This window comes from Pongo pygmaeus, chromosome 22 (assembly GCF_028885625.2).
Source record: "Pongo pygmaeus isolate AG05252 chromosome 22, NHGRI_mPonPyg2-v2.0_pri, whole genome shotgun sequence".
Lineage (NCBI taxonomy): Eukaryota > Metazoa > Chordata > Mammalia > Primates > Hominidae > Pongo > Pongo pygmaeus.
This window is the reverse complement of record NC_072395.2, coordinates 23515621-23540031: the sequence shown is the minus strand read 5'-3', so window position 1 is coordinate 23540031 and position 24411 is coordinate 23515621. Positions and strand designations below refer to the sequence as shown.

At 41.8% G+C, this 24411-nt stretch overlaps 2 pseudogenes and 1 gene segment (V, D, J or C); all 3 read left to right on the top strand.

The window, feature by feature from the left end:
* The first annotated feature begins 253 nt into the window (after nucleotides 1-253).
* Nucleotides 254-732, top strand: LOC129027044 (immunoglobulin heavy variable 7-4-1-like; annotated as a pseudogene).
* Nucleotides 733-5360: 4628 nt separating this feature from the next.
* On the top strand, nucleotides 5361-6447 carry LOC129027045 (immunoglobulin heavy variable 4-38-2-like). The segment is given in 3 exon segments: nucleotides 5361-5435; nucleotides 5519-5839; nucleotides 6416-6447. Coding segments are annotated over 3 exon segments (420 nt in total).
* A 12771-nt stretch (nucleotides 6448-19218) lies between these two features.
* On the top strand, nucleotides 19219-19906 carry LOC129027046 (immunoglobulin heavy variable 3-33-like; annotated as a pseudogene).
* Nucleotides 19907-24411: the final 4505 nt, after the last annotated feature.

The window sequence follows — 24411 nt, the reverse complement described above, 5'->3', positions numbered from 1 at the left end:
AGAGTTCAGGGATGTGTAGGGGATGCATGGCCTCTAACAGGATTACGCCTTAAACCCCCAGCTTCTACAATTGTGTCGTCCATGTGTCATGTATTTGCTGTTTCTAATACTGGGTCAGGAATTGGGCTATTAAATAGTATCCTTCATGAATATGCAAATAACTGAGGTGAATATAGTATCTCTGTGCCCTGAGAGCATCACCCAACAACCACACCCCTCCTCGGGAGAATCCCTTAGAACACAGCTCCTCACCATGGACTGGACCTGGCGGATCCTCTTATTGGCGGCAGCAGCAAGAGGTAAGGGGTCCCCAGTCCCAGGGCTGAGGCATAAACCAGGCCAGTCAAGCGAGACTTCACCCACTCCCTGTGTCCACTCCACAGGTGCCCACTCCCATTGCAGCTGGTGCAGTCTGGGCCTGAGGTGAAGCAGCCTGGAGCCTCAGTGAAGGTCTCCTGCAAGGCTTCTGGTTACACCTTCACTATCTATGGTATGAATTGGATATGACAGACCCCTGGACAGGGCCTTGAGTGGATGGGATGGATCAACATCTACACTGGGAACCCAAGGTATACCTACGGCTTCACGGGACTGTTTGTCTTCTCCATGGACACCTCTGTCAGCACGGCGTATCTTCAGATCAGCAGCCTAAAGGCTGATGACACGGCCGAGTATTACTGTGCGAAGTACACAGTGTGGAAACCCACATCCCGAGAGTTTCAGAAAGCCTAAGGAAGGAGGCAGCTGTGCTGAGCTGAGGCCGTGGTACAGCAGTTTTCTTAGCTTCCATATTATCTCATTTTGCTTTGAGTTCTACTGTTATATCAGCCAAGAATGTGGGACAGACGGGTGCTCCTAAGAGATCTTTAACTTGCCCATTTTGATGGGTTCTCCAGAAGACGTGAGAAGCCACTTTGTTTGCAAAGCATCCCAAAGCCATGCCCTACTCCGGAAACATGTGTACCCATTTCCTGGTCTTTGGTTAACTGACAAGCTCTCATCAGTGCACCTGGGCTAATTTCACATCAGGTAGAAAAATGTGTTGTAAAGCAAGGCTGACATTGTAATAGCAATTCCTGCTTAATAACCTTCAGCATTGTTGTTGTGTGCTCCATCAACTAATTACGTTAGTTCAGGATTCTCAATGGGAGTTTCTAATAAATATCAGGGATGTATAGAAGTTCCCCTAATTAAAATAAAACAATTGTGAAGACAACCTCAGTGTTCAACCATATTTCCACCCTTCACCACAAAGGAACTTTCATCCACCTGGAAGATGGGTTCATTTTCAAAAGAGTTTTTTTTTTTTATTTTAATATCTCAAGATGATTGTATGTGATATTTTAGTAGAAAATGAATTATGGGAACTTGAACTAACCAACTGAAAATACATTCACAACTAAACAAGATGCCAGAATGTGATTGGCTCCTGGTGTTTAAAATTCAACAGGTTATGTAACCAGGCTTTAAATTTACACATCTTCCTGTTACTTTCATGGCACAGTCAACTCTCATTATGTAAGAAATGGTGAGTGCATTCCCAAGGGTCATGCACAGTTATAAAAATAGACTTGGTGATGCGAGGAGTTCATTGTTTAAATTCCCCTCTGAAGAAGCAGCATCAACTCAACAAACCACTCACTTCCCTCTGTGACTAGAACTGTGTCACAGGCCACATGGACCTAAATCCTTGATGGAGATAACAGGACAACATAAATTGGACTGATCGTTTTTATGCAATAAAATTAATAGGTGAGTCTGCACTCCAGCCTGGGCAACAGAATAAGTCTTGTCTGTAAAATACAAAAGAATGATAAATTAATAGATATTGACTTTAACATTTCGGATAATAATATTTTCATAAACCGAATTTTATTATACCCACATTGTTACCTACATCTTCACTGAAAAGTTCCTAGTTATGTTGAGTTCCATCAACACTCCACATGTTCAAATCTGGACGTCTAAGAGAGTCTGGAGAGTAAAACACAAAGAGGGCAATAAAACTAGTTTATATTCAGCACCTCTTAACTCAGGAGGACTCAATACACCCTGGAACACTCTGCTTTTCTGAATGGCTCACAATGACTCCGGCTCACTCTCCATCCTCCTCAAACATCTAGCTCCTGTTTGCCCTAAGTTCACTCTCTGCTCTTTTTTTTGTCTCTTTTTATTATTATTATTATTATACTTTCAGTTTTAGGGTACATGTACACAATGTGCAGGTTTGTTACATATGTATACATGTGCCATGCTGGTGCGCTGCACCCATTAACTCATCATTTAGCATTAGGTATATCTCCTAATGCTATCCCTCCCACCTCCCCCCACCCCACAACAGTCCCCAGAGTGTGATGTTCCCCTTCCTGTATCCATGTGTTCTCATTGTTCAATTCCCATCTATGAGTGAGAACATGCAGTGTTTGGTTTTTTGTCCTTTCGATAGTTTACTGAGAATGATGATTTCCAATTTCATCCATGTCCCTACAAAGGACATGAACTCATCATTTTTTATGGCTGCATAGTATTCCATGGTGTATATGTGCCACATTTTCTTAATCCAGTCTATCATTGTTGGACACTTGGGTTGGTTCCAAGTCTTTGCTATTGTGAATAGTGCCACAATAAACATACGTGTGCATGTGTCTTTATAGCAGCATGATTTATAGTTCTTTGGGTATATACCCAGTAATGGGATGGCTGGGTCAAAAGGTATTTCTAGTTCTAGATCCCTGAGGAATCGCCACACTGACTTCCACAATGGTTGAACTAGTTTACAGTCCCACCAACAGTGTGAAAGTGTTCCTATTTCTCCACATCCTCTCCAGCACCTGATGTTTCCTGACTTTTTAATGATTGCCATTCTAACTGGTGTGAGATGGTATCTCATTGTGGTTTTGATTTGCATTTCTCTGATGGCCAGTGATGATGAGCATTTTTTCATGTGTCTGTTGGCTGCATAAATGTCTTCTTTTGAGAAGTGTCTGCTCATATCCTTTGCCCACTTTTTGATGGGGTTGTTTTTTTCTTGTAAATTTGTTGGAGTTCATTGTAGATTCTGGATATTAGCCCTTTGTCAGATGAGTAGGTTGCGAAAATTTTCTCCCATTTTGTAGGTTGTCTGTTCACTCTGATGGTAGTTTCTTTTGCTGTGCAGAAGCTCTTTAGTTTAATTAGATCCCATTTGTCAATTTTGGCTTTTGTTGCCATTGCTTTTGGTGTTTCAAAAAAGAGCCCACGTTGCCAACTCAATCCTAAGCCAAAAGAACAAAGCTGGAGGCATCACACTACCTGACTTCAAACTATACTACAAGGCTACAGTAACCAAAACAGCATGGTACTGCTACCAAAACAGAGATATAGATCAATGGAACAGAACAGAGCCCTCAGAAATAATGCCACATATCTACAACTATCTGATCTTTGACCAACCTGAGAAAAACAAGCAATGGGGAAAGGATTCCCTATTTAATCAGTGGTGCTGGGAAAACTGGCTAGCCATATGTAGAAAGCTGAAACTGGATCCCTTCCTTACACCTTATACAAAAATTAATTCAAGATGGATTAAAGACTTACATGTTAGACCTAAAACCATAAAAACCCTAGAAGGAAACCTAGGCTTTACCATTCAGGACATAGGCATGGGCAAGCACTCTCTGCTTTTACTCTGTGCTCTGAAGTCTTTGCAGAGGTGAAAATGAGCTGTCAGATGGATATTCCTTCTCACCACAGCATGGAATTTACTGTTTCATTTAGTGACCACTCTTTCCATAGTGGTTGATTTCTTTTGGCCTGTTCATTACTGGTGATTTTCAAGGGAATCTCAGTTGAATCTTTATTCTTTTGCATTTTGTCCATGACAATGTTGGGAAGTTTTTTCTCTAGCATCATAACATGATCTAGTGACCTGACACGTTTGTGGCAAACAATACCTACAAATTCAGAAGCTCTTTGGTTTTCTTTCCACAAAATATAATTCTTGCTCTTCTGTGTATGAGCACAACCTAGCATCCCTTTACACACCCATGTAGATGTCTACAAGCCTATGAAATATTCCCTGTAAGTAAAAAAAATTATCTCAATTTCTCTCAATGTTCATAATTCTCCTGAGTGTGAGGAAGGTATTTCTGGATCTGTTCAAACAAATGGCCCAGAGACCACTTGGTAGGTAGGTAAGGAGCTCACCTTGTTCTGGATATTGAGTCTGTCTCTCTCCCTCTGTCATGTTACAGAAGGTCAGCCCACTTGTTCAACGCCCATGAAGAGAGCCCACGTTTATCCAGATTATACAATACACCCAGCTTCTGATGACTCTCCTGTTACAACATCCATGGAGATAGATTATTTATTATATAATTCACCAAACTAATGTGAAATGCCCAAGTTGCAATACTGCACACCCTAGGGTATGTTCATGCAATTCAGCGGAGGAGAGTCTTTCAGAGACAAATGGATCTGAATTGGTAAATATGTGGGTACGAATTCTGGGCTCAAGTGTCATTGTCCAGCCATGTTTCACAAGTGTGACCTGTCAGGGAAGAACCAGAGATCCTTGTTTTCTCAGAGGGGAGAGCTTACAGAGGTCCTCTCTGGTTCCCAGGAAAGGTAATTTCACTAATCTTGGTGATGAGACTATCTTCCAGTGCTGATGTATTAGAGAGTTTTTATCTGAAGTCACTGCTATTCCCAATGTACATCTTTTCACACAGAAGTGTTTAGAGGTCAGGCCATATTCTCAGGGTCACACATTGAGAAGGATGGAGATATATCCCACTTCCTTCTTCTGAGATCTCACACAGAATCTCAAATTTCAAAAGGTCTCAGAAGGGCAGCTCTCAGGTGCTGTTTAAAAATAACCCACTTCCTGGAACAAGTCGTGTCCTTCTAACCATGATGGATGTTCTGAACTACAGTACACATTGCATGGATCCAGGCTTGTTTCAATTCACTGTGATTATTACACTCAGCTGCTGTTTCAATGTGTCTGAAGGGGTAAACGACAATTTAGATGAACTGGGTGTGTGGTTGGTTTTATATGAGTCTTTAAAGGTAGAACAGTATTTACCGTATTCCAAAATCTGTCCTTGATCCATGATCACACTCATCTCCCAGACCAGCTCCTTCAGCACGTTCCTACCTGGAAGAAGAGGACTCTGGGGTTGGTGAGGGGAGGCCACAGGAAGAGAACTGAGTTCACAAAGGGCACAGTCAGCATCCTCCAAAAGACTGGGGCCTCCTTCATCCCTTTCACCTCCCCATACAAAGGCACTACCCACATGCAAATCCTCACTTAGGCACCTACAGGAAACGACTACACATTTCCTTAAATTCAGGGTCCAGCTCACATGGGAAATGCTTTCTGAGAGTCATGGACCTCCTGTGCAAGAACATGAAGCATCTGTGGTTCTTCCTCCTCCTGGTGGCAGCTCCCAGATGTGAGTGTCTCAGGAATGCAGATATGAAGATATAAGATGCTGCTTCTGATCCCAGGGCTCACCGTGGGTTTCTCTGTTCACAGGGGTCCTGTCTCAGGTGCAGCTACAGCAGTGGGGCCCAGGACTGGTGAAGCCTTCGGAGACCCTGTCCCTCACCTGCGCTGTCTGTGGTAGCTCCATCAGCAGTGGTTACTACTGGAGCTGGATCCGCCAGCCCCCAGGGAAGGGGCTGGAGTGGATTGGGTACATCCATCATAGTGGGAGCACCTACTACAACCCGTCCCTCAAGAGTCGTGTCACCATGTCAGTAGACACGTCCAAGAACCAGTTCTCCCTGAAGTTGAGCTCTGTGACCGCCGCCGATACGGCCGTGTATTACTGTGCGAGAGACACAATGAGGGGAGGTGAGTGTGAGCCCAGACACAAGTCTCCGGGCAGGGAGGCAGAGCGGACCGGCGCAGGTGCTGTTCAAGACCAGCAGGGGGCGCGCGGGGCCCACAGAGCACGAGGCCGGTCCAGAGCAGGTGCAGGGAGGGCGGGGCTTCCCCATCTGCTCAGTACTCTCCCTCCTCGTCAGCACCTCAGCTGTTTCCAGGGCTCCTCTGTCTTTGTTATCTGTGGTTCTGCTTCCTCACATCCTTGTGGTAGGCAAGGAAGGAAAAAGGCAAATTTTCCTCTTAGAGTCGAAGTGTCACTAATTACTAGGAAATTTCCTACAAGTTCCTGAATGTCCCATTTTTCCTTCTTAATTAAAAAAATAGATATTATTCTAATACTTCTCAGAATCTCTTGATTTGTGTCATCAGTTGACTTATCCTCAAATGCTGAAACCTTAAATCCAATTGATCTATATTGGAGTTTTAAGGATAGAATTAAGGTTAAATGTGATCATAAGTCTGAGATTCTAATGCAATAGATCTGTTGTCTTTATAAGAAGTGGAAGAGTCACCAGAGACCTCTCACTTTTCCCGTGCATGCAGAGAAGAGGCCAAGTGGAGACATAGTGGACTAGAAGGTGCAAGCCAAGAAGAAGCCGCACCAAGAACCAACCCTGCCAGCACCTGAATCTTGGACATTCAGACTTCAGAATTGTGAGAAAATCAATATTTGTTGTTTAAGCCACCCACTCCTGTTGTCTTCTTATGGAGACCCAGTCAGACTAATACCACATAACTCTGTTAGCTCCTGGAGGGAGAAGCAGCCCCCTGAGGCTGGGCACATCTCTCAGATTTCCACATGAAGTAGGCAAAAATAGTAGTTCTCATATAAAAATGTGTCATGGCCATGTTGGCCATCTTTTTTTGACGGAGTCTCGCTCTGTCGCCAGGCTGGAGTGCAGTGGTGCAATCTCAGCTCACTACAGCCCCCGTCGCCTCCTGAGCAGCTGGGACTACAGGTGACCACCACCATGCCAGGCTATTTTTTTTTTTTGTATTTTTAGCAGAGACAGGGTTTCACTGTGTTAGTCAGGATGGTCTCAATCTCCTGACTGTATGATCTGCCCACCTCGGTTTCCCAAAGTGTTGGGATTACAAGTGTGAGCCACCGCACCTGGCTCCTGTTGGCCATTTTTGGGGCAAGGTCTCTGAAACCAACCCTGGTGCCTGTACCACAAAATTGTCTTTTATCTTTCATGTGAACATAACAAATGGACAATGAGGACCAGCTGCATGGAGACTGACCACTGAACATCTTCTGCTGTCTCCTAAGTAAGTCACAGGAAAACACACCAACATCACCAACATAACTGCTTTCCTTCAACTTCCTCGAATGAACTATAGAAATGATCCCTTAAAGTATAGTCTATTCATTCAACTTTCTAAATTTTCACTGAATGGCTTCCTAAATTAGGAGCTACATAGTATCTGAGTTTTGTTACCTTTCTCCCAGTCTTCCCCAAGGACAGAATAGATTTAAATTAAATTTGGCCATCCATGCCCCCAACACCACATCACTTTTTAACATCCTTATCATGTACCCATCCTTCTGTGGGCACCCCACATCAGGTTGCCCAGGAATGTCCAGAAGCTGTCATCACATTATGGGCTGAGGCCACGAGTTATACATACATGTGATTGCAGTCACACACACTCTACTGCAGGACACACCTGTGTTCTGAGGAGCTCAGGCGCCTCCTGATCTCAGGTCTTCTCTAATAAATTACACACCTCTTATTAACGAAGGTCCAGATGGCCCCATCAGCTGCAGAGCAGTGGATTAAAGCTCATGGGTGGGTCAGTCAGGCAGAAGTCAGACAATGGGAAGGGTAGGCTGGTCACCTCTATTGTCACTGAGGTTCCCAGTGGATTTTAATGGAATAAAACAATATTAGCAACAAAGGGGCAGAAAAGAAGACTGGCTCTTGAAGGTATTTAAGACCAGGAACTTTATTTGGGGGGAAAGTGAAAGACACTTTTACATGGAAAGCCCTAAAGCACATACAGCAGCTGACAGAGTGGCCACTGCGCACATGAGGGCTGAGGAGACGGATGGTAGGTTACGTTGCTCCAAGATGTTCCTGGGTGTGTGATGGTTAGACTCCTCATGCATATGAAAATAAGAGCTGGACTCAGGGAGAAACAAGGGCCATACCCCATAGAAAAGGAAGAAAAAAAAAGAGATGGGCACCCCTGGAGAGAGTTCATTAGATTTGGTAGGTTTGAGATGAAAATTATTTCCAAAGGTTTTAATGTTCTAAGCTAAATATGAATCTCTTCAATAAAGTGAGAATTAAAAGAAGAATGGAGCTAGGAGTTGAGAGAGGAAACAAATTATGAGAGAGCAGAAAGAAAATCCACAAAAAATATCACATGACAGAGGCCAGAATGGAGCTGATGCAGCTACTTCATTATTCTGCAGACCTAGTTGACCATGTGGAGAAGGGGTTCGAACAAAGGGGACATTCTCCAACCTTCCAAAACAACCTCCTTCTTATGCATATGCGGTAATCATGATTCTCAGGGTGGCCCTCCCAACTTTCCTGTTCTTACCTCTTCCCCCAGGGGTAGAGTGTCTTTTCCAAACCACAGTGGTTTCTCTGCCATGTCCTCAGCTTCTCCTCCGTTGTACTTAACCTGAAGATTAAGGATTTCATCTGGATGGAGTTTCCCGGGAATCCTCTGTTTTCTTTGGTTTCTGTAGACCACATCACAGGCCATAGGACACAGGTTTTAGTGGATTTCCCCTGGAGATAGTGGAGGTGAATCCAGGCATTCCACAGTCCTTGCTGTTCTTCTCTTCCCATGAGCACCACAGGACAGCAGATAAGGGACCTGACTGTGGATTTTTCAAATCCCCGGGAAAAAGCCTGCAAGGACTAATAGTTTCACATCTAACACCACTAGCACATGCATCCAAAATTAAAAAAAAAATCCTTACTAAATATTTCCAGGTTAGCCTGTTCCTCTCTCAATGCCATCCCGTGGCACCTGCCCTGGGTTCAGTAACATGTGGGTCCCAGTCCTCTCTGCAGGCGTCTGCCTCCTCAGATTTCAGTCCTCTTGTTTGCTATGTTAAAGCAACTCCAGATATCTTAAAAGGTTTTCTTCTTCATTTATTCATAATTTTTCAGGTTTGTTGTTAATGAGGAAAGAGTAAGACCATAGTTTCCTCATTTTTTCACATTCCTATACTGAGTAACTGCTCTCTCTATGAAAGCCAGAAATTAAGAGAACAACTCAAGTATCCATATCCATTACAAGTGAATGTTAAACAATTTGACGTATGATTATGAACTAAAGTACAACGCAGCATTAGAATCAAGGCATCCTCATTCACATAAAATCATGGCTACATTCACAAATAACTGTTGAGTGAAAGTAGCTAACAAATTAAGAGTGCATTTCATTAACTTCTATTTGTATAAACTGCTGAAAGTACAACTATTCTAAAGCAACAGAGAAGATTTGATGTTTGTGAGAATTGCGTTTTGAAAGTAATGGGGTGATGAGATGAAATTACAGAGAAGTGACACAAAGATTTAGGTGTGAATTGTACACAAATTAATTGAAGCTCTGATTAAAGGGTTGCACACATGTTACCATTTTCCAAATTGTGCAGTATATATTTGAATTAATTTTTAATTGTACTTAAGTAAAGCAGTAACAAAGAAACAAATGAATACATTTATTGAGGTAGAGCCAAAAATAGACGGGAATGAACACCCAAAACATCTCTGACTCTTGAAAGTACACATGCATGAACACTGGTTCTCTCTATGTATTTCAGGTCAATAGCAGAATACACTAAAAGAAAACAGAGATTTCCTGGCAGGGGTGGAATCCTGCAAACCTCACTAGGCATGTCTCACACTGCCCCGCAGTTGTCTCAGGGGAGCAGTCTCCCCTAGTGGTCAGAGGCACAGGCCGAGATAATGGGGCTAACTCTGTCCAGCTGTGTGACCTTGAATGCAATGTACAACCACTCTGTTCTGTGTGTAACTTATCTTCCTTAAAATGTGACATTGACACTTGCGTTAAATGTATTCTGTAAATATGTAAAAATGGGATAAGATGATGACTGGTAAATGATTATCAGGGCACAATCACATAATGTAAAATGATATTTTTCTGAATGATAAGATTACTACAAATCTCCCCCAGCACACTTCATCTGCACTGAGCCCTGCCCTTCCTCAGGATTCCCATCCCAGAGCTTGCTATACAGGAGGAGACACGCAAATAGGTTTCTCCCTCTGCTGATGAAAACCACCCCAGTCCTGACCCTGCGGCTCTGGGAGAGAAACCCCAGCCCTGGGATTCCCAGGGGTTTCCATGTGGTGAACAGGTCTAAATACAGAAGATTCACCATGGAGCTTGGGCTGAGCTGGGTTTTCACTGTTTCTGTTTTAAAAGGTGAACTAGAGAGATAGAGTGTGAGTGAATAAATTTGAGAGAAACAGTGGATATGTCTGGCAGTTTCTGACCAGGATGTCTACAAGTTTGCAGGTTTCCAGTGTGAAGTACAGTTGATGGAGTCTGAAGAAGTCCCAAGACAACCTGGGGAGTTCCATGAGACTCTCCTGTGCAGCCTCTGGATTAACCTTCAGTGGCTACTGAATGAGCTCGGTTTCCCAGGCTCCAGGGAAGGGGCTGGAGTGAATAGTAGATATACAGTGTGATGGAAGTCAGATATGTTATGCACAATCTGTGAAGAGCAAATTCACCATCTCCAAATAAAATACCAAGAACTCACTGTATTTGCAAATGAATAGTCTGAGAGCAGAGGGCATGGCTGTGTATTACCATATGTAAGGTACCACATAAGAAGACATCGGTGTGAACACAGACACAGAGTTTCCTGCAATGATAAAGGAGGAGGCTGGGATAAAGTGGGCACTCAGAACCCAGAGAAAACAGGTGTAGCTCTAGGGCAGGTGAAGATGGTTGTCATGGGCTGCTTTCCTTCAGGGTCTGTGGCTTCCTCTGCATCCAACAGTTTCCCTTGGAGCCTCTCAACATTCATGTTTCTGTGGCCACCCCTGAGGTCTCTGAATTAGAAAAGTTTATTATGAGAAGAGGAAACATTCTCATTTGTCCCAAAGCAGATGTAAGTAATGGAAGCAAAAAATGCACAGGAGGCCAGGTGGGGCTGTAGATACTGTCACCCCAGAATGTCAATCTCACCACTAGTGCTGGAGAGGGGTGGGAGTTTGATGGAGCTTCCGTAACAACCCTGTGGTCCAAGATAAGTCCAGCGAGGCCATTGGTGCCTCCCAGAGCACAGTTGTGCATCAGGGATGTCCAATGCTTCCCAGCAGCAGCCATACCTCAGTGTCTCCACTGTGCACAGCCACTGTCTTGGAGGAGTTCCCAGGATGGGTGTCTTTGGCACACACCAGGTGGCACGTGTTAGAGTGCAGTGCAACAGCTGGCTGCCTGGTCTATTGGGCTCCCTGATGCAGGAGAGATGGGAGGTGCATTCTCAAGGCCAGCACGCTGTTTGTGAATTTTTATGTAAAAACCCTGATTTTACTTCATTTTCTCAGAGGACATAGATAACTAAAAACAGAATCTGCAAAGAAATTGTAATTTTCAACTTTACCCCAAATTCATTGTTTCTTAATTCTGTGCAAGATCCAGACATACTATTACCTTCCTCATGGGAATTTATTCTATTTAAAACTGAAATCATTTTTTCTCCTATTCTTTGTTTCTGTCCAAGTACAGAGATCTTGAGCAAAGTAAGTTGGGTTCTTTCCACACACTAACCCTCACCTTTCACAGAGAATGAGCAGAGATTGTCCTCACTCTGAGTCTAAGGGAGGAGCTGTTCCTGCACAACTCAGAGCCTGCAGAGACCCCCAGGTGCAGCTTCAGTGAGTTAGATATTTCTCCATTTGGGTGACCTCCAATGCCTGTGACTGCTGCTCAGGCCTAATTGTTGGTTAAGCATTAGGACACTCTTTAGGTGATCACATCTCAAGACTATTCTGAAAATCACCATGAACAGAGATAGTTCAATGGCCATTCTCCTGACACAAGTTTCTCTTTATTACTTGGTTCCAAGTATGGAGGAAAATGTGACCCTATATTTGTCTGAATCCAACATCAGAATCCTCTGCATTACGCTAGGAGACTCACTAATTGAACACAAGTGAGCTCATTATTTCCATAGAAATGTAAGTATTTGGAAATTTCAACGTGTTCTCCAGAACCTGTGCATGCCAACAACTGTGTTTCTCAGTGCACTCTTGGCCTGAAGAAGCCCTCACAGACCCTCTCCCTCACCTGTGCCATCTCTGCATTCTCCATCACAACCAGTGTTTCCTGCTGGAGCTGCATCCATCAGCACCCCCATGGGAGGCACTGGAGTGGATCCGGTGAATAGGTCACGGAGGGAGCACAAATTACTCCCCTCTTCTCAAGAGTCCAGTCACCATCTCCAGATCCATGTCCAAAAAGTAGTTCTTCTTACAGCTGAACTATGTGAGCAACAAACACATAGCCATGTATTTTAGAGCAAAAGACACAGTGAGGAGACCACAGTGTGAACTCATACCCAAGCCTCCCTGTGGGGGTGCATAGGACAGCCAGGGTTACTCAGGACACCAGGGTCCCTCAGGACACCAAGGGGCACTCAAGACCATTGTAGAAGCACGCAGGTAGCCGGGGGCTCTCAGGAAGCATGGGGGAAAATCACGACACCAAAGGGTGCTTGGTACAGCGGGGGGCTCAGGATTATTGTGGGGATTCAGAAAGAGCAGGTTCAAGGCTCAACCTCAGAGCAGGTGCAGCTGGTGTGAAAAGGGGCTGGATGAGGCGTTTTGTGTCCCATCATGTTTCACCACCAGACACCCTCCACTACATCCATTCTAATGCATGTGTTTGTATGATTAGAAAATATTTATATAAATATAGAACCATAGCTAGGTGTGTCAAGTTGTCCTCTCCATCTTATATCCGACTTGTCCGTAAGGACTAATTCCCCATAATTACTTGAGAACCTCATAAATTGTGGTCAATTATGTAGGATTCCTCTCTTTTTCTGCCTTCCTTCCTCCCTTCTTCTCTCTCTCTCACAAAGAAACTTACATGAACCCACCCCACAACACACATCAATCTATAACTTTTATTACCTGATGTATTCAATAAACCTGATTAATGTGTAGCTTTTCCAGCTTCATTGTTTATGTCATTATGAAACACAATAAGAACCATGTGTTTCCCATAAATTGTGGTCAATTATGTAGGATTCCTCTCTTTTTCTGCCTTCCTTCCTCCCTTCTTCTCTCTCTCTCACACAGAAACTTACATACAGCCACCCCACAACACACATAAATCTATAACTTTTATTACCTGATGTATTGAAAAGTAATCTAAAGTTACATAAAAATCAGTAGTTCACTGTGAATATTGTAGGAGAAGGGACAGTCTAGGAAGGAGGAATTACAGAACAAGAGGATATTTTGAGGGTAATTGACTTGTTATCTATGTTGATAATGATAATGTCTATGACCATATTTGTAAAATTGAACACTTAATGTGGAGATTATTATTTTTTAATTTAACCCCATGCCATTATTTTGCTGTATTCTAGCATTTCTCTAAAAATACAGAAATGTCCAGCATTCATTCATGTGTATATTCAGGAGTCTCTGACTTTTCATGTATTTTATTTAACTCTGTCTAATTCCTTCGATACCGAATTTTACCTAGTATAATTAGTACTATCTTTAGCACTGATTAAAAGTCTCACTCCTCCATCATCTCCTTTTTTGTCACACAAGCTGAATCTAGTTTGGACTCACAGGAGCTTCTTCATTCAATGCCAGTGGGAGTTTCAAACCCTATAAAACCCCCTATAAATTTTCATTAAGAAAGTTTATCAAACTCCACCAGTCATGTGCTATTAGTTCGTTTTCACAGTGGTATAAAGAACTACCTGAGACTGAGTAGTTCACAAAGAAAAGAGGTTGAGTTGACTCACAGTTCTGTACGGCTGGGGAGGCCATAGGAAACTTACAATCATGGTGGAAGGTGAAGGCGAAGCAAGGCACATCTCACAGCGCAGCAGGAGAGAGAGGGGGAAGTGACACATACTTTTAAACTATCAACTCTTGTGAGAACTCACTCACTATGATGAGAACAACATGGGAAAACTGCCCAGATGATCCAGTAACCTCTCACCTGGTCCCTCCCTTGACATGTGGGGATCAGAATTTGAGATGATATTTAGGTAGGGACACAAAACAAATCTATAGCACATGTCCAGCTCTGTCCTGGAGCTGTTTCAGGGATCCAGTGTGTCCTGTTGATAGAAACAGTGATCGCCATTGTAACTGGTGTGAGACAGTATCTCACTGTGGTTTTGATTTGCATTTCTCTGATGGCCAGTGATGATGAGAATTTTTTCATATGTCTTTTGGCTGCATAAATGTCTTCTTTAGAGAAGTGTCTGTGAAAAAAACAGAAACAGTGACACCATCAGTTGTAGTTGACAACATGCAAAGCCAAGAGATCTCAACTGAGATTTAGTGTGTATGTCATGTCTGATGAAGTCATACGCTCAGAGCAAGTGAATATGGAAAAGTGTATTATCCGCACAGTATAGGTGTCTGCTGAGTGCAGGGCAGGTCTCGCAGGAAAATCTAAAATGGCTTGAAAGAAGATAAAAGGACACTGGCTCAGCGTTTTTATAATGGTTTAGTGGTGGCGGCAGAGTGAGGCTTCCCACTCACAGATTGGGGTTTATAAGGTTTGAAACTCCCACTGGCATTGAATGAAGAAGCTCCTGTGAGTCCAAACAAGATTCACCTTGTGTGGCAGATGATGGAAGTGTGAGCCTTAAGTAATCAACAGTCATGCACCAAAAGATAGAGTGACAACTTATTCTAGGTGGCAAGAATAAAAATAATGAAAAAGAAATAAGATAAGGTTTCAGTATGGATGGACAAGACCCAGATCTACAGAAATGAGATGACTTTAGAAATATAAGGAAATAATAATGAGAAAAAGAAAGAGGGGATGGGGAATTAGACAGGGTCCTGGCCTAATGTCTTGGGTAGAAGCTTCTCACAATCAAGGACTATCAGCTTATTCTGCAGGTTTTAGGTCAGACGTCTGCTTAAAAACATCAGAAATGCCAGGCAATCAGTGAGGATGCTCAGTTTAACATCTCCTATTTGAGTAGATTTACAGTTGTGTGGAGTTCTTAATTGATTCTTTTTTGTTTGTTTTTAGAGGCAGGCTCTCACACTGTTCCGCAGCTTAAAGTACAGTTGTGTCATCATTGCACACTATAATTTTGAGCTCCGGACTCACGTAATCTTCCCATATTAGCCTCCTGAGTATCTAGAATTAGAGGGGAAGGCCACCCCTCACCTGCTTATTCTTTAAAATATTTTTTCATAGAAATAGCTTCTCTTTATGTTGTCCAGGCTGGTTTTGATTGTCTGGTCTCATGTGATTTCCCTCACTTTGGTTCTGAAAGTGGTGTGATTATAGGGAAGATCCACTGCATCTGGCCTGAATTGATTCTTTAGTTGTAAAACATGAAGCCAATAATTAACTGCCTGACTGTTTTGTGCAGTGAGTTAGTTAAAAGTTTCTGATAAGATTCCTTCCAATATAATTCAAGAGCAGTATTTTCTGCTGATGTTTCTTTCAGTTTCCTTGTTGAAGATCAGAAGACACTGTGGAAAAGATGTAGTAAAAAGGCAGTTTTAACTCTTCATGATTGGGGTGGATATCACACAGGAATCACTTCCAGTATTTTGTAACACATGCATGCAATAGGACAAAGACAATCTCTGGGGGTAAACTCTATAAATGTATGGGCCTTTTACCTGCCAAGTCATAGGGTAATAACTGATGCACCCTGAGGAGTGGACCATGATTCCATAGTGCTAGTGGGAGAACGCTTGGCCAAGGGTGTTTTGCATTTTATTAAAATTGATAATTTTTATGTAGCGATGCCATTTTTAAAACATTCCCAGAAGATTGTGAGTGGGATTGACTGTGTCTTCTATGAACAATGACAATGCCCTCCATGGTTAGATAATATTTTAAACTAGATTGAGCTAGACTGATTGCTGTATTGAATCACTATGTTTTTTTAGCTTCATGTTAGCTTTTTGTGTGTTAGCATTTGCTTTAAAATGATATTAATCAGCCCTCTAGTTGGCAGAAATTCATCTGAGAGTTTCTTCCCGTGTTGTCCATTTCCATAGGATTTCCAGAAGACGTCAGAACCCTCTTGGTTTCTAAAAATATCCCAGACTGGGCGCCGTGGCTCATGCCTGTAAACCCAGCACTTTGGGAGGCTGAGGTGGGTGGATCACTTGAGGTTAGGAGTTTGAGACCAGCCTGGCCAGTATGGTGAAACCTCATCTCTACTAAAAACACAAAAATTCGCCGGGCGTGGTGGTGTACACTCGTAATCCCAGCTACTTGAGAGGCTGAGGTGGGAGGATTGCTTGAACCCTGGAGGCGGGGGTTGCAGTGAGCCAAGATTGTGCCACTGCACTTCAGCCTGGGCAACACAGTAAGACTCCGTATCAAACAAAATGACACAAAAAATTCCAAAGTTGTGCACCATCTAAAGTCATATGTACTTAATTCTCATTTTTAATTTATTAAACAGCTCAATAAGTTCAATGTTTCCTGCCTTCTCAGTTGATTTCACAACACATAGAAGAATATATCCTAAATGAAAGTTTGTGTTCTTAATACAAATTACAGGTTAATAACCTTTAGTTTTATTATTGAGGTATTATCCATCAATGTTAATCAGTGCTCTCAGTGGGACTCTTATCTAAAGAATATACAAAATATTTTCCTGATCATGACATAAAATAGATGTGAACACATTCTTAGCATTCAGCCGTGTCTCCTGTCTATCATGTTATAAACCACATGCTAACTTTGATTTTATTGGGACTTGTTCTAATTTCAAACTAGTTATTTTTTACCTTCATGCAGCTAGATTATTATCTGTGGCTATTTATACAGAGAGTGATAAAGACAACATTAACAATTTTCACTGCAGGCATGTCTAGGCAACCCCCTGTGCACAATGACCTTGGGGCGTTGGAGATGCTATGGGGACTCTTCCCTACCTGCCTAGGAGAGTTCTCTGCCTCCTACCTCTATCATTTTCCTCTTTGAAGAAGTACATCTAACTGTCGTTAGAATAGAGACAAAGACAAATCTTAACTGCTTCCAGCTGACGAGGGATGCTGTTTGGGGAAGATCTCTCTTGGAGGCCTGTCTAAGGGACCCCAATAAAAGGGAGCCATTATCCCAGGCTTCAGTTGCATGACCATTTGGAGTTTGATGGCCTGAAAATGAGAAGGGGCAAATCGGATTATTAGAAGATATGTATCACAACCAAACAAGGTGGCAAGGACAGTCTGAAAAAAAATTCCAAGGCTGCTGACACGCCCAGATAACTGCGGCTGTAGTTATGCCTGCTAAGATTTGGGTGCATGAGTCTTGGCTTTTGTTAACTCCCTGGGATTTATTTTCCCAAAGAAACCTCCAGGTTAGGGGCACCCTATTTATTCCATCACCTGGCACGATTTGTAGGATAATTGCTCAAAAGTAAAATATTGATCCAGATTTTTTTATATTCCCCATCCCTTTTTGTTTCTTCTGGGCTGCAGCCAGAGATCACTGGTTGGTTCTGAGGAATAAGCCGAGTTAGTCTAAAATGCAGGCAAATACTTAAACAACTGAAGAGATTAGAATTTAAAGATGAGTGTATGATATGTTTTGAAATACAATTTTTCTCTTTCCAGTTCCGGTTTTTGTCAGAATCAAGTAATTATAAGACTGAGTCATTTGCAAAATAAACTTTAGTCTTAAACTTGGCCTGATTATTTGCATAAAGTGCAGCAAGAATATTAATAATAATTATGTAGGAAAAGCCTGCAAGCACCAGGAGTTTCTAAGTCTAACACTATGAGCACATGCATCCTCAACCAACTCATTGAATATTTCCAAGTCAGCCTGTTCTGTTCTTAAATGCCATCCAGTGGTATCTGCCCCAGGTACACTAATACATGGGTCCTGCTTCTCTCTGCAGCCTCCTCTCTCCTCAGATTTCAGATTTTGTTTATTGTTTGTTTTCTCTCTGATATAAACTCAGATATGTTGAAGGTTTTCTTTTTTTTTATTTGTAGTTGTTCAGGTTTGTTTTTAATGAGGTCATAATAACATCATAGTTTACACATTTTTACATTCCCATGCCGAGTAGCTGCTTTTCTCTATCAAATCCATTAACTGAGAGAACAAATCACATTTTGTTACAGGTGAACAATTAAATAGTTTGGCATATATTTATATACTGGAATCTAATGCAGCTTGAAATCAAGTCATGCCTCACTCATTGAAAAAAACATGGCTAAATTCTCAAAGAATTGTGCTGAGTGAAAGAAACTGAGGAATTAAGAGTAAATTTTACATGATACATTTGTAGAAATATTAGAAGATGCCACTATTATAAATTAACATGGAGAAGATTTAAATTTTTCTGAGAATATGCCATTGGGAGTAATGGGGATGTGAGTTAAATTTCAGAGGAATAAGAGAAAGATTTAGGGATTAATTTATTCAAAACTTGATTGAAGTGCTGAGTAAATGGTTGCAAACATAGGTCTAGATTTTTCAAATCATTCACCATAAATTTGAATTATTTATTAATTACACTCGAATAAAGCAATAACAAAGAAACTGATGAGATAATATTTGACTGAAGTGCAGCAATAAATAGATCAATATTAACACAAGGAATATAACTGACTTCCAAAAACATACACATGAACCGTGGTTCTCTCTGCATATTTAGGTAAATTAGAGAAAGTTGTCATAACAGATGGGGAAGCCTGCAGACTTCACTAGGCGTGGGCCATGCTGCCTGGAGTTATCTCAGGGGAGCTGCCTCCTCCAGTGGTTAGAGCACAGGCCCAGATAACAGGACTAATTGTTTTTAGATGTATAATCTTAGACACACTGCACAACTGCTGTGTTCTCTATGTAAATTATCTCCTGTAAAATATAACATTGAAGCTTACATTAAATGTATTGTGTAAATATGTAAGAATAAAATAAAGTTATGAGAGCTAAGTGTTAATCAAGGCACAATCATATAATATATAACTGTATTTTCCTGAATGATGGAATTACTGCCGATCTCCCCTAGGACACTTCATCTGCCCTGAGCCCAGCCTCTCCTCAGATGTCCCACCCCAGAGCTTGCTATATACTGGGGGACATGGAAATAGGGGCCTCCCTCTGCTGATGAAAACCAGCACAGCCCTGACCCTGCAGATCTGGGAGAGGAGCCCAGCACTGGAAGTCGGCAGTGTTTCCATTCGGTGATCAGCACTGAACACAGAGGACTCACCATGGAGTTTGGGCTGAGCTGGGTTTTCCTTGTTGCTATTTTAAGAGGTGATTCATGGAGAAATAGAGAGATTGACTGTGAGTGAACATGAGTGAGAAAAACAGTGGATTTGTGTGGCAGTTTCTGATAACGGTGTCCCTCTGTTTGCAGGTGTCCAGTGTGAGGTGCAGCTGGTGGAGTCTGGGGGAGGCTTGGTACAGTCTAGGGGGTCCCTGAGATTCTCCTGTGCAGCCTCTGGGTTCACCTTCAGTAGCTGTGGCATGAACTGGGTCCGCTAGGCTCCAGGAAAGGGGCTGGAGTGGGTGGCAGTTATATGGTATGATGGAAGTAATAAATACTATGCAGACTCTGTGAAGGGCAGATTCACCATCTCCAGAGACAATTCCAAGAACATGCTGTATCTTCAAATGAACAGCCTGAGAGTGGAGGACATGGCTGTGTATTACTGTGCGAAAGACACCGTGAGGGGAAGTCATTGTGCGCCCAGACACAAACCTCCCTGCAGGAACGCTGTGGGGAAATCAGCTGCAGGGGGCGCTCAGGATCCACGATCAGAGTCAGCTCCAGAGGCAGGTGCAGATGGAGGCTTATTTCCTGTCAGGATGTGGGACTTTGTCTTCTTCTGAAGGTTCCTCAGGGAGACTCTTCAATTTAGAAAACTGTGCCTAACAATGTCTTCTCTATGCATATGAGGACATTTTCTCCCTGGCACAAAATGCAGATTGACGCTTACACGGATGAAAATTCCTCAACCGTGGTCACATCGATCAGAGATCCTGAGTAACCTCAGGGCTTCCTGGTGAGTCTTCTCCAGTCAGAACCAGGACAGGGACCTCAGTGAGATTCCCTGACTAGAACAGTCTTTACGGATCCTGGTCACAGACAATAGAGAGGCTGAACCAGGGTCAGTGTCATGTAGAACCTCACAGGTTTCATGTCTGATCCTTCTCCTGAAACTAAAGTATAGAAATCAGTATCAGTACTGATCTGGTGCTTCTTTTGTTCCTAATCCATTTACATTCTTTTTAGTCGTTGTTCTCCTTTTTCCATTTGTTTTCCTGCTTTTTGAAAAAGGAAGATATTTCCCCCGTGAGATGTAAGGGATGACAATTTTGGGGGATGGCTGGAACATCCAATATCCTCAGGGCCGGCCATCAGTAAGTGCAGGTTGAAAGTCTCAGAAAGAGCTGAAGCTGATTAATCACCATGGAGTTTTACATTCTCCAGTTCTGTTCTGATGGAATCAGGGCCAAGCAAGTTATCAATGATGGTCTAACTAACATAGAGTCAACCGATTCCAGTTTTAACAACGTCTGTTAAAAATTCACATTACCACATGGATTAGTGTTTTGTCAAATCAATGCACAGTATTGTCCAGCCAAGTAGATCCAAAGACGGACCGTTACACATGGAGAAAAACATTAACCTGAGTTATAGATTCTTACAGTGTTAAAGGTGTAAAACTGATTATTTAAAAATGAGGCTATTTTTCTTTTTGCTATTGAGTTGTAAAAGTTTCTTTTACATTTGGACATTAAAACTTTTTCAGATACATGGCATGGTATCCAATTCCGTAAGTTGTAGTTATTTTGTTGCTTTGCAGAATCTTTTTCATAATCTATTCCCACTTGTTCAATTCTGCTTTTTTTGTAGTAAAATCCAGAAAAAGATTGCTAATTTTTTGAGGGTTGGGAGTTTTACAATTACAGGTATTACAGTTAGATATTTAAAGAATTTAGAGTGAATTTTTGTGTTTATTCTAACCTAAAATTCTTAATTCTTTTCATAGAATTAAGTTTGAAAATCCAGTTTTCATAACACCCTCTTTGGAAGACACTATAATTTAGCAATGTTATATTGATGGTTCTCATGCTGAAAATCAGTTCATCACCAATATGTGCATTTATATCTAAGGTCTCTATAGGTATTTATGCCAAAACTTTCTCTGTTTTTAATAAATGTTGAGGCCTGGAAGTGAAATGCCTAAAGCTTTATTATTGCCTTGTTTCAGATATTAGACCAAAATATTCTAACTTTTTACTATTGAGTATAACAATAGCTGTGGCTTTTCTTAATGGCTTTTATTATGTTCAAGTTGTTTTCTTGCCTTCCTACTTTGTTCATAGTTTTTATAATAAAACTCTGATTTTTTTCAAATTCTTTTTCTGTGTCTGATCAAATGTTACTGAGATATTTTTTCTTTAGTTTTTTAATGTGGTGTACTGAATTGATTGATTTGAGAATGTTGAATCAAGTATGCATCTCAGGAAGAAATTTGAGTTGGTCATGGTGTATGGTCTTCTAAAAAACTTTGGAGTTTAGTTTACTGTTTTTGGGGATAAATTTATGTCTACCAATGATATTGGTCTGTAGTTTTCTTTTATTGTGGTGCCTTTGTCTATTACTGGTAATACTATAATGGTAGCCTCATAGAAAGAGTTTAGAAGGTATATTGCGGACTGCCTTTAAAATAGATTTTATCAGTGGAGAAATAGTGACAGTTTTTTCTTCACTTTTCTGTTGGGAAGAATTTTATGTTGTTTAAAAGATATTTAGAATGACTTAACCTGGTTTATGAGCTGTCATTATATTCCTTTCTTCCATTCTTTTTGAAGAACTGCTTACCTTTCCTATTTATTTTTAGGTTTGTTTTTAGACTTGTGCAATACATTTTGAGGTGAAACTTGGTGGAATTTTTTCTAATAAATTAGAAAAAAATAAATCATTTAATTGACTATTTTATTCAGGTTGATTTGTTAATATTTGCTAAAGGCCAGTTCTTTAAGCTATGACACATAATAAATTCCCAATGGCAGTACCTCATTATTTATTTAGCTTTTGTACTTATATTTTTCAGAGGAAGAACCACTACTGTAAATTGTAAATAGCCAATACATAATTGTATTGTATGCAAATCTGTGACTGTTTACATTATCATATCTCTGAGAAACAGATAAATTTTATTTACTATATATATATATAAAGAGTTTGGAAGGTGGACTCCTCACCAATTTTTGAAAGAGTTGCAGAAGGGCTGGCATTAGTTCTTTAAATGTTAAGGTTCATTTTATGATGTAACGTGTAACCTATCATGGAGAATGTTCAATGTGTGCTTGAGAAGGATGTATATTACTTGACTCTTGGCTGGAAGGTTCTGTAAATATCATTCAGATAAATTCGTTCAATAGTGTTGTTCAAATTCAGAGGCATATTAAGAATTTTCTTTCTGGATTTGCTATACATTATGGTCATGAGGTATTAAGGTCTTCTCTTATTTTTGTATTGTTTTCTATTTCTTTATATCTCTTACAGTCTGCTTAATGCAGTTATATTTGTATTTGTACACACGTGTAAAAACAAAAATCATAATTGCTAAATGAGTTTTATGGCACAGTCACATTAAAAGTAATATTTTTCCAAATTCTACCATTGCCACTAAACTCCTCCTGGAGTCTGACATCTGCTCTGGGCACTGCCTTCTTCTCAGGCGTCCCACACTGGAGCTTGCTATAGAGGAGGAGGCATGAAAAGAGGGCCCTCCTTCTCCTGGTGAAAACAAGCCCAGACCTGACCCTGCAGCTCTGGGAGAAGAGCCACAGCCCTGGGATTCCCAGGGGTTTCCATTTGGTAATCAGGACTGAACACAGAGGACTCACTATGGGGTGTGAATTAAGCTGAATTTTTCTTGTTGGTATTTTAAAAGGTGATTCATAGGGAACTAGAGTGAGTGAGAGTGAGTGGATATGAGTGAGAGAAACAGTGGATATGTTTGGCAGTTTCTGACCAGGATGTGTGTGTATTTTCAGGTGTTCATTGTGAGGTGCAGCTGATAGAGTCCATAGAGGACCTGAGACAACCTGGGAAGTTCCTGAGACTCTCCTGTGTAGCCTCTAGATTCGCCTTCAGTAGCTTCTGCATGAGCCAAGTTCACCAGTATCCAGGCAAGGGGCTGGAGTGAGTAATAGATATAAAAGATGACGGAAGTCAGATACACCATGCAGACTCTGTGAAGGGCAGATTCTCCATCTCCAAAGACAATGCTAAGAACTCTCTGTATCTGAAAATGAACAGTCAGAGAGCTGAGGACATGGCCGTGTATGGCTGTACATAAGGTCCCAAGTGAGGAAACATCGGTGTGAGTCCAGACACAAAATTTCCTGCAAAAAGAAGAAAGGAGTCTGGGCCAAGGGGGACACCCAGCACTCACAAAACAGGTGCAGCCCCAGGGCAGGTGCAGGTGGAGGGAGGGCAAGGGCTGCTTTCCTTCAGGGTCTGTGGTTTCCTCTGCTTCTAACATTTCCCCTCTGAGCCTCTGTACATTTATGTTTTGTGCCCACCATGAGGTCCCTGGATTAGAAAACTAATTTAAAAGAGGAAATATTCTCCTATGTCCCCAAAACAGATGCAAGTATTGGAGGCATAAAAATGCACAGGAGCCAGGTGAGTCTGTAGACACTGCCACCCCACAATGCCAGATTCATCACTAGTGCTGGAGAAGGGTGGGAGTTGGATGGAGCCCTAATGACCCCGTGGTCCAAGCTAAGTCCAGCAAGGCCATTGGTGCCTCACTGAGCACAGTTGTCCATTAGGGATCTCCCATGTGTCCCAGCAGCAGCCATGCCTCAATATCTCCACTGTGCACAGCCATTGTCTGGGAGGAGCTCACAGGTTGGGTGTCTTTGGCACACACAGGTGATGGGTGTTAGAGTGCAGTGCAGCAGCTGGCTGCCTGGTCTATTGGGCTCCTGGATATTGGAGGGATTGGAGGTGCATTCTCTGGGCCAGCACACTGTTTGTTAATTTTTATACAAAAGCCATGATTTAATTTATTTTCTCAGATGACATAGAAAATTAATAACACAATATGCAAACAATTGTAATTTTCAACTTTACCCCAACTTCATTGCTTATTAATTCTGTGCAGGATCCAGACATGATATTGCCCTTCTCAAGAGAAATTGTTCGATCGAAACTGAAACCAGTTGTTTCTCATATACTTTGGTTTCTCCCCATGTGCAAAGATCTTGATTAGGGTAAGTTTGGTACTTTCCACACACTCACCCTCACCTCCCCAGATAAAGAGCAGAAATTGTCCTTAATCTGAGTCTGAGAGAGGAGCTGTTCCTGTACC